This window comes from Camelus ferus, chromosome X (assembly GCF_009834535.1).
Source record: "Camelus ferus isolate YT-003-E chromosome X, BCGSAC_Cfer_1.0, whole genome shotgun sequence".
NCBI classification, from domain to species: Eukaryota; Metazoa; Chordata; class Mammalia; order Artiodactyla; family Camelidae; genus Camelus; species Camelus ferus.
The window spans coordinates 65681396-65696860 of NC_045732.1; the positions used below are offsets into that span (position 1 = coordinate 65681396).

Consider the following 15465-nt stretch of genomic DNA (forward strand, 5'->3'; position numbering starts at 1 on the left):
GCTCATCGTTCCCCAGGGAGCATTAAGTAGAACCCAGAAGCCCCAGCATAATGACATGTAAGAACACCTATGTACCAAAAGGTGTGCTGGCAAATGATTCACAACCTACTCTCCACAAAGCAGAAGAGAAACCTGATTTATAGCACTGGCTAATTTCCATGATGTAAATACTCCCACCGTGCCAGTGTCAGGCTCCCCACAGGAGGTCAGGAAGTGATGCACTCTTGCACACCACTTGTAATATTTCTGCCATCAGGTACAATGATGTAGACAAACTCAAGAGCATAGATAATAGTGAAATAGTTGGGAAATGATGAGTTGGAGTATTTATTACCTTTGTTTTTCATATCATTTGCTTACCTGTGAGTTTATATGATTTAATTTTTAAATAATGGCTATATTTAACAACTGACTTGGAAAACTCCTGAAATTTTAACTGGCTCTCATGGGCTGGTATGAGCCGGTGCCAGCGCCCCACGGTGGGCATCCACAATCAAACTTAAGAAATAAAACAATATTTTACAATATATTTATGTATATTATAAAATATATAGTAGATGTTTATAAATTTATATATACATTCTATATAATATATAAAAAATGTATTACAATATATTTGTAAGTTCATTGATTACATTCCTCTCCATCCCCCACAGAGGTAGCTGCTATCCTGAATTTGGCTTTCATCACAAAATGCTCCATTGTTTGACTTTTTAAAGCACTAGCACATACTCTCTTTACTACAAGCCTGCTTTTTATAAGCAAATGAGGTACAGAGGTGGAGTTCACACAGCTGGCTACTGTGGCTCCAGGACTAGATGTTGGATCCTCTGACTGCTCTAAGTCTAGAAATCTCACTGTTCTATGCTACTAGGTCTGGGCAGTCCAACCAGGCTTTGGAACTGGATCTGAAGGGCTAGTCTGTATTCAGGCAAAATAGAATTATATTTTATAAATAACTTGGGGGGAATAGCTTTTAGCCAACTTGCCCGCGGCTGGTAGAATCAGTTGTCTCCATATTGAAAGTGTAACTTCTCCAAGGTGACACCTGTGAAACTGGACCCTTGGGGCCATCTTTGTTTAGAAGGCTATTTTGGGGGAGGGTAATTAGTTTTATTTATTTATTTTTAACAGCGGTACTTGGGGTTGAACCCAGGACCTCGTGCATGCTAAGCATGCGCTCTCCCACTGAGCTACGCCCTCCCCCCAGGAGGCTGTTTGATATAATGAGCTCTTTTTACCCCTGCTCCACCTTCCCTTTTAAAAAATATGGAGACAATGCTATTTCCTGAACTTCTTGGGACTCTGAGCGTGTGATTTCATGGGGATTTATGGCCTCTAGAGTAAGACTAGTCATCTAGTGAGGAGTCAGCCACTGCTATGTATAGGAGGTTAAGTGCTCCATATATATAGCGGTTATGGCTCCGTGCCTCACCCTCTTCCAATGTATGTGTATATTTGGATGTTAGGGGGCGGGGGAGGTGACTATGGTACATTGGATCCTCTTTCTTACCACCTCTCCTCTCCCCAAGGTACCGGAGTCTGAAACAATTTAATGTGGACATCTGCCAGACCTGCTTCTTGACAGGCAGGGCCAGCAAGGGCAACAAGCTGCACTACCCCATCATGGAGTATTACACCCCGGTATGGGGCCTCTGGGCCAAGTGGGAGGGGTGGGCAGCTCTCAGCTTCTGGGCCGTTGCTCCACTTTGCCAAGCATTAGCTCACTGTATTCTGCTCTCTGTTGGGGAGCGTTCTCCAAACAGTCCCGGTGATTCACTGTTTGGGAGATTCAGGCCTCTGTGTCCTTCCAGCAGAGCTTCTCCCTCACTGGGGCTGTAGCTGGCTAGAGCAGCCCAAGACACTCTTGATCATTTAAAAGACACTCCCTGTTCTCCTGCAGAGAAAACTCTCAGAAAAAAATAGAGCAAGGCCATTGTAGGTGACTAGCTTTCCATTACTCACTTTAGTTTTTCCTGCTTAGCTTGTTGAATTGTTCCTCTCCCCTGGTCTTCACCTGCTACTTTGCCATTGCTCCAGTCCCTTCTAGTCAATACCAAACTTTGTGCTCAAATTCATTATGCAGCCTCTTGGGGGGAAAAAAGGGTATTTTCTTTTTTTTTCCTTTTTTCTTTTTTTTAATTGAAATATAGTCAGTTGCAATGTGTCAATTTCTGGTGTACAGCATAATGGCCCAGTCATACATGTACATACATACATTTGTTTTCATATTCTTTACACCATTTAATTCTTTTTTTAAACTTTTTTTTATTGAGTAATAGTCATTTTACAATGTTGTGTCAAATTCCAGTGTAGAGCACAATTTTTCAGTTATACATGAACATACATATATTCATTGTCACATTTTTTTCACTGTGAGCTACCACAAGATCTTGTATATATTTCCCTGTGCTATACAGTATAATCTTGTTTATCTATTCTACATTTTGAAATCCCAGTCTATCCCTTCCCACCCCCTGCCCCCTTGGCAACCACAAGTTTGTATTCTGTCTATGAGTCTGTTTCTGTTTTGTATTTATGCTCTTTTTTTAAGATTCCACATATGAGAAATCTCATATGGGTATTTTTCTTTCTCTTTCTGGCTTTCTTCACTTAGAATGATATTCTCCAGGGACATCTATGCTGCTGCAAACGGCGTTATGTTGTCATTTTTATGGCTGAATAGTATTCCATTGTATAAATATTTCTTTATTGCGGTCCCCACATTCTACTTGGTTTTCATTGAAAACTATGCCCTTCATAGCCTCCTGAGCCCAGATTGGTCAGTATTCCTGAACTCCAGCCAAACAGTTTCTCCTCTGCTGTGTTCAGGACCCATGGCTCCAGGCTAAGCTTTCTGAGCTGCCTCTGCTCCCTAAAATCCTTTATCCCTTTCTCTCCACAGACACTCCCAAAGTCCCAAACATATCCCCAGGCCCCCCCACTGTCTCCCACCCAACCTCCATAATCCAGCTCCCTGAGCTGTCATCTTTGCTCCAAATTCTGTTGGCACAGAAACATGTGTGGCCCAATGGAAGCAGGAACCTAGTTCTTTATTTTTCTTTTATTATCATTTTAAAATAAACATGATTAAAGTCATACAGGGGAAACTGGCTCGAGATGGTAGATAATCCTGTAGCTCCTGCTCATCTTGTACATCCCTAGAATTTATGTAAAAGATATTTAAAAATTTAACAAATATATGATCATTGTAAAAAGGTTCAAATTATATAGAGGTGTTTAAAGTATAAAACAAAGTTGCCTTCTTTCCTCAGCACATTCCCCACCCCTCCAGTTCAACTTCCTAGAGGCAATCAGTGTTCACAGTTTGGCATGTGTCCTTCTAGATGTTTTTCTAGGAGCAGGGTGTGGTAAACATGAACAAGAGTGCATCACCAGTCATGGTCCCTGCTCTAGGGGAGCAGCGACACGTCCCTAGAATACCCCATTACAGTGAGTCCCTCTGTCTTGTCTCCCCTCCAGACCACATCCAGTGAGAACATGAGGGACTTTGCCACTACCTTAAAGAACAAATTCCGCTCAAAGCATTATTTCAGCAAACACCCTCAGAGAGGTTATCTGCCTGTGCAATCAGTGCTAGAGGCCGACTACAGTGAGACGTGAGTACCAGTGGCTGAGACAGGGACTGGGGGCATCCTCACTGAGCCTAAGGATGTGCTGTGAAGGGCCTGAGTCCCATGTGGGCTAAGGGAGTGTTCCAGGGCAAACCCAACTTGTGACAGGACAGTTCAGCTTGGGCCTGACCAGGAATCTGACCTGAGAAATAGACCAGAAGTCTAGAATCCAGTCTCTGTATCTCATTCCCATCAGCTCTTGCCCATTTCTCTAATATGGTGATGGTGGTTGCAAGTGAGGGGGGTGGGTTGTGGAAGGATGATGGTGAAGAAACAGGCTGCCTGGCTGCCCAGTCTTTGGTTTTCTGAGTCTTTGCTGCTTTCTTCTAGGCCGGCTTCTTCCCCGATGTTGCCACATGCTGACACACATTCCCGCATTGAGCATTTTGCTAGCAGGTACCACCAGATTTGGGGGAGGGAGATTGTAAGGAGTCCAAGGGAGAAGGGTCTTTCAGCTGGGGCAAAGAGATTAGAGTCAGGGATGGGCAGGGCATGCAGAGTGGGGTATGCAGCAGCCAGCCCTTGAGGAAGAGGGGAGTTGCGACAGCCCCCAAAGCTGATCATACTATTGTGGGATTAGAATCCTTCAGTTGAAAGCAGACTCCACATTCTGTTTTCCTTTCTCTTCCTACTCTTTCTTCCCAGGCTTGCTGAGATGGAAAGTCAAAATTGCTCCTTCTTTAATGACAGCCTATCCCCAGATGACAGCATGTGAGTTTTCACAGCTGCTGATTTGCCAGGAATAGCTCTCCTTGGGATCCTTCTGCCACTGTTTGGGAAGGGTATATCCTCAAGGGGATAGGGGGTGATGGTTAGGGTCCTTGACACCCCAAGGAAGGAAGGCTGCTTTCTGGGCAGTGTTTAATAAGAGAAGCAGTCGATCCTCTATCAACTGAGCTGGGGCATGAATGATGTACTACCTCCCCGCCATCTGCCCAGGTCCCTTCCTGTTGCAAGATCCCATGTTCCTATGCCCCACTCTGAGGGAAGAAGACTATGCCTTCTTCTAAAGTTGCAGAGATAAGCCATTATCCTACTCTCAAAATGCCAGAGCCCCATTTAGTGCCACATCAACCCTAGGGAGACACCAGGGACTTGACTGAAGTGTGGCCAGAGAGACTCCCTGGTGCTACAGCCCAGAGAAGGGGCCCTTCATCTCTAGGGAGGTCCCCGGCCTCCTCAGAGGACCTAGGAGCTGTTGGGACTAGCCCTGGGACTGGGACTCAGGCAGGCAATGACCCCCTGGGGGTGGGAAGCAAAGAGGGTTGGGGTGGGGAACATCACAGGAAGGGAAGGGATTTGTTCATTTTTTCCCAGATAAGTAGAACCCAGAAGCCCTGGCATCCCAAAAACATTCTCTTCTACTACCCCCAACCATGACCTCTACCACTTTTGAGCCCTTTCATCCCTCATAAGCCTGAATACATGACCTCTCCCTCTTTATGTAACTTAGAGGTGAATACTCCAGCATGTGTCTCTAGGGGCTTGAGTGGGGAGCTGAGAACTCACTCCCTGAGCTGTTTCTTGGTTCAATGCTTGGCCACCTCCTTTCCTCTCTCCACCCTCACACAGAGACGAGGACCAGTACCTGCTGCGGCACTCCAGCCCCATTACAGACCGGGAACCAGGTTTTGGACAGCAGGTTCCGTGCAGCATGGCCACAGAAAACAAGGGGGAGCTTGAGAAGATCCTGGCCCACTTAGAGGATGAGAACCGGTGGGTGTGGCAGTGGCACAGATCTGCGTGGGTTCTAGAGTCAGGCAGCTTAGTTCAAGTCCTGGATTTCCACATCCTAGCTATGTGGGCTTGAACAAGTTACTTATATTCTGTGATCTTCCATTTCTTCATCTGTAAAATGGGGATGATGATAATAGTACTCACCTCTTAGGGTCACTTGTGAAGATCAAATGATCAGGCATCTAATGCTTTAGACAGTGTCTGGCTTATTGGAAAGGGCTCAATTAAAGCTAGCTATCCTAATAATTATTTGAATCCTTGTAACTCAATCCAAATATTTCCAAGTACCCAGTAGATATGAGCAGAGAGAACGCAAACACAGAGAATACAGAAGAGATGATGCACGTCTCTGACCTCAAGGAACTTCCAGTTGTTGGAAATGGAAAGAAATGCTTATCATTTAGTGAAAGTAATAAGGGGAGAATGATACTGTGTAGAGCATTTGAGGACTGGAAGAGGGAAGGTGAAGTGGATTACGGGGATGGCATTGATCTCTGTAAAGTACAGAGGGCAGTGGGAGTCTGAGGAGCATCCAGGCCACTTTGAGGGTATGTTTAGAATCAACAGCATCCCCAGAACACTGCTTCTAAACATTAGTGTGCATACGGGTTGCTTGGGAAACTTGGTAAAATGCAGATTCTGATTCGCAGGTCTGGGGAGGGGCCCTAGTTCCTGCACTTCTGACCCACTTCCAGAAGATGCCCATGCCACTGGCCCGCAGACTGTATTTGGAGTAGCAAGTCCTTAGAACAAGGCCTAACTGCAAAGTATTTTTTACTGGAACAAGACAAGATGAATACCTAAATAGAGAGTCAGCTTTTAGAAACTTTTCTGGCAATTTGACATTGCCATGACATCCAAGCACATCATTAGTAGGCTTGCCTTCATTGAATAGGATGTAGGCCAGTTTGAGTGTTGTCGAACTTGTGTTGCAAGTTACACATAGTGTGAGCTGTGTACTAGCAAATTCGTACTAGCAAATTCAGACCATGTATTGATCCACAAAGGATTGAAAAATCCCCCTGGTTTTTTGCTTGGATAGTTTGAGAAACACTGCATTAGAGCAGCAGTGGGGAAGCCCTGGGAAACACTGGGAGAGAGAGATTCTACTACCAAAAAAAAAAAAAGTAATGTCCCCCAAAGTAAACCATCTCTTTGGAATCTGGTTCCTTGATGACTCAACATGGGTGCTTAAAATGGGCTGAAAAGGGGGGTAGTGGAGAGAAGAGGAAAGATGGGTAATCTTTTGTGTATGTTATGTCTTCCCCTGGAATCTAAAAATCTAAAAACAGAGTAGATGAGTCAGTGGCCCTAATGCCTCATTTATTTGCAGACTGTGTTTCTGCCTGATTTTAAGGTCAGAATTAATCCCCGAAGCAGCACATCAAAGCCCTGAGACATTTGTTATATGAAATGTCAGCTCTCTCTGCTCTGAGGCCCGAGGATGGCAGAGTAAATGACATATGTGCTAGAGAGGAAGTGGATATGGCCATTCAAGCACGAGCTCAGCTGGAGCGGGGCAGGATGGGAGAGCAAAGGGATTGCTCACACCTACGTATGAGGAGACATGGGGCCCTGGACTGGACAGTCAATACCCCATTGGGGCCCTTGATCTTGACTTCTCCACCCCCGGCAGGATTCTCCAGGGAGAGCTGAGGCGCCTGAAGTGGCAGCATGAGGAGGCTGCCGAGGCACCCCACTTGACGGAGGGCTCTAGTGACGTGGCACAGGACCACCGCAACGAGGAGCTGCTGGCTGAGGCCCGGATCCTTCGGCAGCACAAGAGCCGCCTGGAGACACGCATGCAGATCCTTGAAGACCACAACAAGCAGCTAGAGTCCCAGCTGCAGCGCTTAAGGGAGCTGCTCCTGCAGGTGAGGCTGGGGTCAGGGGAAGGACCAGAGCAGCCTCTGGGCACAGGAGGGTGGGGGAGAGGTGCTTCTTGGTGGTGGCTGTTAGACTTTCTGAAGAGAACTGGGCTGGCAATCAGGGAAGGTGGGGGAAGGGAGGGGCTGGTATGTCACATCGCTTGGCCAGTCCTCTTGCACCTAGCTTCTACTCCATCCTTGTGCGTTACTTTCAAGCCACTGTGGGGCTTGGGGCAGAGGGAAGGCTTTTGAGGGCTCACTTCCCCACAACCCATTTGAATCTGGTATTGAAAGAATGGAGTTCAAAAATCCTTTGAAATGTTGATTTTGCTACTTTGATGCTTGCCAGAAAGAAGAAGGTTTGGACACATTTGGCAAGAGAAAGATTTTTGCTGTGAAGGGATCTTTTGTTACTTTTTGTCCCTTTCCTCTTGGAGAGGTCATGTATATGATGCAGCGTAAGTCTGAATTTAGACAGTCCTGGGTTTGAATGTAGCTCTGTCAATTAGTGACTGTGGGATATTAAGAAGGTTACCTAGCCTCACGAAGCCCCAGTTCCCTCATCTGTAAAACAGGGATAAGAATATAGCAACTTCATGGAATTGTGGTGAACATAAAATGAGATAATGTGCTTCAAGAATTTAGCATGTTGCCAGGAATATAGCAAACACTTCATAAATGTTACTTATTATTGTCATTATCCATACCAGGTAACACCACATGGGGCCTCTTCCCAGATCCTCCAAAGGATGGTCTCTAGATGAATTCCCGGAGGTCTTAACATATGATATTATGTCATGAACCAATGATCAGGTGTGCAACTCTACATTGCCAGAGGGAACTGGGTTCTAAGTAGCTTAATTCTAGCTGAAATGACAGCAAGATATCTTTAGGTGCAATGCCATCCTAATAAGAACTGGGAGCCTTCGATACATGCTGTTGAAGGAAGAAGGTATTCGGTAATTGAATATTCTAAGAAGTCTCCTGAAAGGGGAAGCCACAGTTTGGGACACCACCAAACCTTCTTGAAGTCCAAGGGCAAAGGGATGGGCATGAGGCCTCTAAGGATCTTTCTAAGCTCAGGAGTCTGTCAAAGTAAGGTCACGAAGGCAAAGTCACTTAAGTTATGCCTTACCTCTTGCTAGCCACCTACCGAATCAGATGGCAATGGCTCTGCAGGCTCGTCCCTGGCTTCCTCGCCACAGCAGTCAGAAGGCAGTCACCCCCAGGAGAAGGGACAGACTACTCCAGACACTGAGGCTGCAGGTGAGTTCCCCTAGCCCCTTCCAGCCCCTTCCTCCATGGCTTTGTCTTGTCCCAGGTCTTCTGCCCAAGGTTCTGCTAGGGCTTGGACTGGTTTCTCTTCATGGCTCTGAGCTTAGTCAAGGATGATTTGCTTATTGACTGATTCATTCATTCATTTCTTAATTCCACAAATGTATGTTGAGCACCTTGTATGTACCTAGGCATTGTGCCGGGAAGATACAAATGCTATTAGGTGGCCCTTCAGCTGGCAGCATCCTACTTCAGCCCCTTGGCCTCATCAGGGAATTTCTACTTCTCTTTCCAAATCTCTCTTTTCCAACTCAGATGATGTGGGGTCAAAGAGCCAAGATGTCAGTCTGTGCTTGGAGGATATCATGGAGAAGCTCCGCCATGCCTTCCCCAGTGTGCGAAGTTCTGACGTGACTGCCAACACTCTGCTGGCCTCTTGATGGAGCCAGATCCCCGTCCTGTAGTCTGGTCTTCTCCCATTTCTGGTCAAAGCCTTCCCTCAGCCTTCACCCAACCTTTCCGGTCCCCACTGGCCCCACATTCCTCAGCCAGAGTTATTTGGGCTCCAGGCAGCAGGAGGGGTTTGGTGATATGTGAGGTGGGAGTGTGGGGGCCAGGGGAGGGAGAGGCGTCATTTCTCTGACTCTAGAAATGAGCCCTTTAATCTTCAAGTTTGAGATCAGTCCCTTAAGTATGCTTCTGTTGCAGCCCAGGTTAATGTCATTTGGAGGCCATTCAGATGGGGAGGAGAGAAGCTGCCTTGCGGAGTGAAGCAGTTCCCATTGGCTCCTTTCCATTCTCCATGGAATCATGGAGATGGGGGAGCCTAATGACCCCAGGGCTCCAGCACTATGAATACACAGGAGTTAGCCCTACTCTGTGGCCCCCAGCTCAGGGAGGCAAAAGGGTATCCTGATGACACTCCCGCCCCAAAAGTGCCCCAGAAAAAGTCTGGGCAACATGTGTCATATTACTTCAGTTCAAGGGTATAGCTCTAGTCATCCTGATGCTACCTAGATGTTGTTTCCTCCTGAAATATCTTCAGTTCCTTCTGTCTCAGTCCCTGACGGACCTTTCTTAAGGGGGGAACAGTTCATTCAGGTTCTTACTTTCTCCATAAATTGAGAAACATTAAAGAAATACTTATGGGCTTAGATATTTCCCTCAGATCCTCCTCTTTCCTGAAAGCCTCAGCATCCTAAGAGACCAGCTGAGTTGCTCTGGGAACCCAGCTGAAGCCACTCGGCTCTTCCGGGTTGACCCTCACAGCCCTGGGGGAGGGGCGGCAGCTGCTCAGCAAGGGGGTCTTCTCCTGAGGCGAGGAAGGGGAAGTCACCCTCTAGACTGGAGGCATGTGACTGCCCAACACCCTTGCAGACTGTGACCCTTCTTTCTTGTAGGCTGAATCCGATGAGGTGGCTGATGGCCCCCAATTAAGCATAAGGCAGATACAACAGGCCACCCTGAAGAGTGGCCCTTTCTTAGGAGCCACTGGCCACAGATCAGGAAGTTGGCCACTTTCCATGCAGACAACAGCAAGGCCTTCCTTTACATAAAACTATTCTAACCCTGGAAGGTGAACCCAGTCCTCAAACCGAGCTAACTATTCCTAGGCAACATATGCCATGATCCCAGAACCTGTTCAGAGCAGATAGCAGGGGGTACGGGGAATGAGCTTGGGAACTCTGAACAGAGTCAGAGCCCACTTAGAAAGCTTTTTATCATAAGGAGCTTTATAACTTAGAACCTTGCAATTGACTGAATATGCCTAAGTTTATATACATACATACCTACCCTACATATCTACTGTACATCAGCACTCTCCTGGCCTCACTCACACATTAAATTCTAATACCTCTTGAAGCATTAATGTTCTGCCTTGCTCTTTGTTAGCCCCAGCCTCTGGTTGGACAGGTAGATGCATCCCGGCTGCTACCCTGGGATGTCTCTCCATTCATTTTGGAGGTGAGCTGTCCTCAAGACCAAAGCAGCAGAAGCCTGTGGCCACAGAGAAATCTAACAGGAACAGTCACTCTGTTCTCTTCATGCATTCCAAATCTTGTTCCCTTGAAACCTGGGCCTTGGGTGAATTTTCCTGGGCTCCTCTAAACAATGGTTCAGGGGCCAAAATAGAGCAAACCTAAGCTCCACTCACCCTGTGCAGAAAGGGAGGAACACAGAGGCATTTATCAGCCTTTGCCAGGCTAAGACACAGAGTACATCCCCTTGCTCCTTCTAGTTCCTAAGTCTGGCTCAGGGCCTTAAAGAAAGTAACACTTGCCACCAAGGTCAGGAGGCTGTGAGAAAGCTGGAGGCTGTTTTAATCAAGCAGTGGGCCGGTGGCTACAACTGCTGGGAAGCTTGATTTATCTACTGCAGGGGAGGGAAGGCAGTAGCTTGGGTCCAGAAGCCTAGGATTGCCTCCTTCTAGAATCACCAGGGGGCACTAAGCCACAGGTCCAGGATGTCAGACTTCAACACGACATCTGCCTTAGTGCTCATGGGGGTCTCTGGGCCTGAGAACTGGCCATGTGTGGTGAGCAGGTGGCAGGCGGGCATCAAACACAGAGCCTTGGTGTCAGTGAGTGGGTTGGGGGCGAGCTCTATTTGTGGGAGCCTAGATTGTAGGCAGGACTAAGAAGAAATTTGCTATAGGACAGAGAGCTCAGGGTCTGTTAGGCGTATGCCTGCCTAAGCCTTAAGAGGGCAGATGTTATGAAACCGTCTTACCAGGAAAGTTCTGGAAAATCCTTTCCATCAACCCTACTCCATCCAGGAGTTCTTGGGCTGTCAAGGGCCTGTGGCACCTGCAGTGGGCCATAGTAGAGAAGATGCAGATCTTGTTATGTAGGATTTGTGCTGTGGGTGGACCGAAACAGCAAGTCAAGAGTTGAATTCTCGTGAATGAGGTCACTGACTCTTTGTGGTCCTGTGTTTACCTTAATGCCCAAGGTGAGTATATCACTCGAGGGTCCGATGACAGTCACTGCAGCACGTGTGGGCAGTTGGCCTGCAGTGAGGTAAATGGATCTTTGGGCACTGTGAATTCAAATTAGGGTGGGATTTACTGAGATGTGTTGCATATTGTTAGGCATCTGTCATGTATCGTGTCTCCTAGAGGTACTGTGTGTGGTGCTGTGTAGTTTGTGGCCCTGGACTGGAAGGGTGGTGAAGGGAGTTGCTGGGTAGGCAGCTTAATGAAAACCTCTGATTTGTGGGATTAGCACCAGTGATAAGGAATGCATTTGCTGAGGTTGTTGTCAAATAGTATCAGGCAACAGTTGGGATTGATAGGTGATGTATTCTTGACAGAATCTGATAGAGGCCAAAAAGCCGTTATGAGGGTGCCTCTGCTCCTCGTGAGAGCAGAGTGGGGTCAGGGTGCCTGGGAAATTATTAAGGAAGGCTGACTGGCTGGAAGACATCAGGCTGTTTGTTGTATGGTTCCCTAGGGAGGGTCTTACCCAGGAGGATATGTGCCCTTCCCTCCAGAATGGAAAAGCTGAGATCAAGGCCCTCAAAGGCCCATTTCCTTCAAGGCCCAATGATATCTCCCTGTAGAGAAACCTGTGTGAGTTTGTTGTACTTTAAGAACGGGACTGGCAGGTCGTGGCAATGAGAAAACGTGAGGCCCAGCAGAGGCCAATCCTGGGAGCTGTTTTCCTTCCAGATGGATTGTAAGGACTACCCGTGCTGCCTGAGGTGTGGTTGGGATCTGGGCTCTGTATCCAGCTTCAGGTCAGAGCATTCCCTGAACACACATTCTCAATGGCAGACTTATGGCTTCTGAGACCATTTCAGGCCACAACTCTCATCAAAGTTCCCTTGACATAGATGACAGATATCTAAGAAAGTAGCTGCTCTAAGACGAACAGTCCTGGAGGAGAAAGTGGGGGCCCTGCCTGGGGCTGTGGCAACTTAGCTGCTCAGCTGGGCCGCTCTATCTCTGGGCCTTCCTGCCAAAATCTGACCCTGGGAACAAAGGGATACTTCAGCCCCTTCTTACTCTTTAAACACAATGGCTGTGGGAGAGGGAAAAGCTCAAGGCCAGGGCTCAGCTCCCAACCTCCATCTCCTCCCACAGCTGCCGCATTTGGAGGGGCACGTACTGAATGTCCTTGCTGTCCCCAGGGCAGTCTTGAAGCCAGACTGAAGCCTGATTTGCTGCTTGCTGGCTGCCAAGGACTGACTGGTCACAAGGATCGGGAAAGTGGCAAGAGTGGCACCCAAGTCTAGAAAAGTTTGGGACAAAGGAGCGGGGCTGGGAACAAATTGGTTAACTTTGCCACTCACTGTGGTGCTTTCCCCCTTTCCCTTAAATTCTGCTTTGAAAAGAATAAATTTGTATTTGTTTACTTTATTTCCTCTGGTTATACTGACTCTGACCCTCCACATCTTTCCCTTATTTGGGTGTGGGAGGAGAGGGTGGGGCCAAGAAGCCACAGGAGTACTGCAAAACAGAGGCAACCAGATGAGTCCAACACCTGCAGGACAACAGAGACACGCCCACTAACCCCATCCACCACTGTTACCTGGAGTGGTTGCCTCTCAAGGCCTCACACAAATTAGCTACTTATCTGCTCATGGGATGAGCTCTTTATAGCAATGCTTCTTCAATACCATCCTCATCAATCTGAGGAATTCTTCACCAGCCTAAAGCAATATGAGAAAAATCTGGACAATGCAGTGAGTTTCCATAGAGTTATATTTACTCAATTTAAAAGTATACCCCTTATTCTGAGATTATGGCTATATCGTTTGAGGGGAGTGTGTGTCTTAAAATGTCCCTGTGAATTGATGGTGATAGTTTTTTAAAATGCCATTTTTGGCAAAGTAAAACCCTGTCTGTCCCTCTTCCCCACCACCAGTTTTTCTTTTCTCACTCATCTATAACAGCACTATCTGATAGAAAATATAATGTGAATTAAAATTCTACAAATGATAAATGCTAGAGAGGATGCGGAGGAAAGGGAACCCTCCTACACTGTTAGTGGGAATGTAGTGTGGTGCAGCCATTATGGAAAACAGTATGGGGGGGGTCCTCAAAAAAATAAAAATAGACTTACTTACCATATGATCCAGCAATCCCACTCTTGGGCATATATTCAGAGGGAACTCTAATTTGAAGAAATATATACACCCCAATGTTTATATCAGCAATATTTACAATAGCCAAGACATGGAAACAACCTAAATGTCCATCGACAGATGACTGGATAAAGAAATTGTGGTGTATTTATACAATGGAATACTACTTAGCCATAAAAAAGAATAAAATAATGCCATTTGCAGCAACATGGATGGCCCCGGAGAATGTCATTTTAAGTGAAATAAGCCAGAAGGAGAAAGAAAAATACCTTATGATATCACTCATATGTAGAATCTAAGGAGAAAAAAGACACAAATGAACTTATTTACAAAACAGAAACAGACTCACAGACGTAGAAAACGAACTTATGGTTACCAAGGGGAAAGGAAGAGGGAAGGGATAACTTGGAGTTCCAGATTTACAGATACCAACTAGTATATATAATATAGATAAACAATAAGTTTCTTCTGCATAGCACAGGGAACTATATTCAATATCTTGTAGTCACCTATAATGAAAAAGAATATGAAAACGAATATATGTATGTATATGTATGACTGAAACATTATGCTGTACACCAGAAACTGACACAACATTGTAAACTGACTATACTTCAATTAAAAAAATAATAATAAAACAAATATAACGTGAGCCACTTAAGCAATTTAAAATTTTCCAGCAGCCATATTAAAAAGGTAAAAAATGAACAGGCAAAATTAATTTTAATATTTCACTTAACCCAGTATATCCAAAATACTATCATTTCAACATCTAATCAGTATAAAACCGTTATTGAGACATTTTATGCTCTTTATTTTTTACTAAATTTTAGAAATTGTCAAGCAGGCTGACAGATTCAGTTGGTAAAGAAACAAAGAACCCACATAGATCCACTTTATTTCTTATAGAGACAGCAAAAGCAAGACCAGCAATGGTATCCGTTCCCTGTGTCCCTGTCCCACAGGATGACACTGGAATAAAAGGGGCCAGGTGACATGCGACATGAATGGCAGGACACCGTATTGCTGAGTACCAATTCCACACCGCTAAACAACTTTATGGCCTCCAGCTTTACCCTTTAGGCAGGGTGGGGGAGGGGTGGGTGGGTGGGGTTGAGGAGGGGTGGGGTTGGGGGAGGGGTGGTGTGGGGAGGAGTGGGCGTGGAGAAGTGGGGGGTGGGGGACCGGGAGGGTGGGGGCTGGGTGGCAGGGCGCCGCAGTGAAGCCGAAAGTTCCATTCGTCACCTGAATGAGGGAAGCATATGAGACACCAATTCATAAAAGCGTTCTGGAACGTCCAGCAACAAGGCAGCCCAGCTAGCTCAGTCGGTAGAGCATGAGACTCTTAATCTCAGGGTCGTGGGTTCGAGTCCCTCGCTGGGCGTGCGTTTTTTTTCTTCCTGAGAAAAGAAGTATATGTCTGTGTATGTATTTGTATGACTGAAACATGCTGTACCTCACGAACTGACACAACATTGTAAACTGACTCTACTTCAAAATAAAATTGTGAGGCGAGTGAGAAAGTCTTGTAGCAACTCGTCATGAGACTGCCTATCTTCCTAGCTTCCAGGAGGATCTCGGGACATTCTGCCAAGGCCTGGGGCCACCTGCAGTTGATCCTTGCCGGCGTGGACCATGTGGAAGGTGCGAGGTTGTCAGGAAGCCAGCGCAGAGCAGTTCCCCTACGGAAACCCAGTGTCTGTCTTACGCTTAATGACACATCTCTGTTTGGGCTAGCCATACACCAAGTGCTCAAAAGCCATTCGTGGCTAGTGGAGACCATATTGGATAGTGCAGTTCGGTAACACGCAAAAGTCAGAATCATTGGGTTACAGAAAAGGAAAATTTCATGAGTTATCACG

The 15465-nt window shown here is 46.4% G+C and overlaps 1 protein-coding gene and 1 non-coding gene across 4 annotated transcripts in view; both read left to right on the forward strand.

Annotated features, from left to right (window-relative positions):
• The window catches only part of DRP2 (dystrophin related protein 2), a 41999-nt gene extending 29124 nt beyond the window's left edge, over positions 1-12875 (forward strand). For 2 of the 3 annotated variants that reach the window (XM_014565372.2, XM_032475096.1), the window contains 8 exons: positions 1533-1644; positions 3484-3620; positions 3966-4031; positions 4281-4346; positions 5208-5351; positions 7009-7246; positions 8386-8506; positions 8831-12875. In XM_014565372.2, coding sequence (XP_014420858.1) covers positions 1533-1644; positions 3484-3620; positions 3966-4031; positions 4281-4346; positions 5208-5351; positions 7009-7246; positions 8386-8506; positions 8831-8955 — 1009 coding nt within the window. In that variant the 3' untranslated portion in view covers positions 8956-12875. Of the gene's footprint in view, positions 1-1532; positions 1645-3483; positions 3625-3965; positions 4032-4280; positions 4347-5207; positions 5352-7008; positions 7247-8385; positions 8507-8830 lie in introns of those variants that run through there. The other variant, XM_032475097.1, reaches the window with a different exon arrangement.
• A 2039-nt stretch (positions 12876-14914) lies between these two features.
• Positions 14915-14987, forward strand: TRNAK-CUU. Its single transcript has one exon. It is a non-coding gene; the product is annotated as a tRNA-Lys (tRNA).
• Positions 14988-15465: the final 478 nt, after the last annotated feature.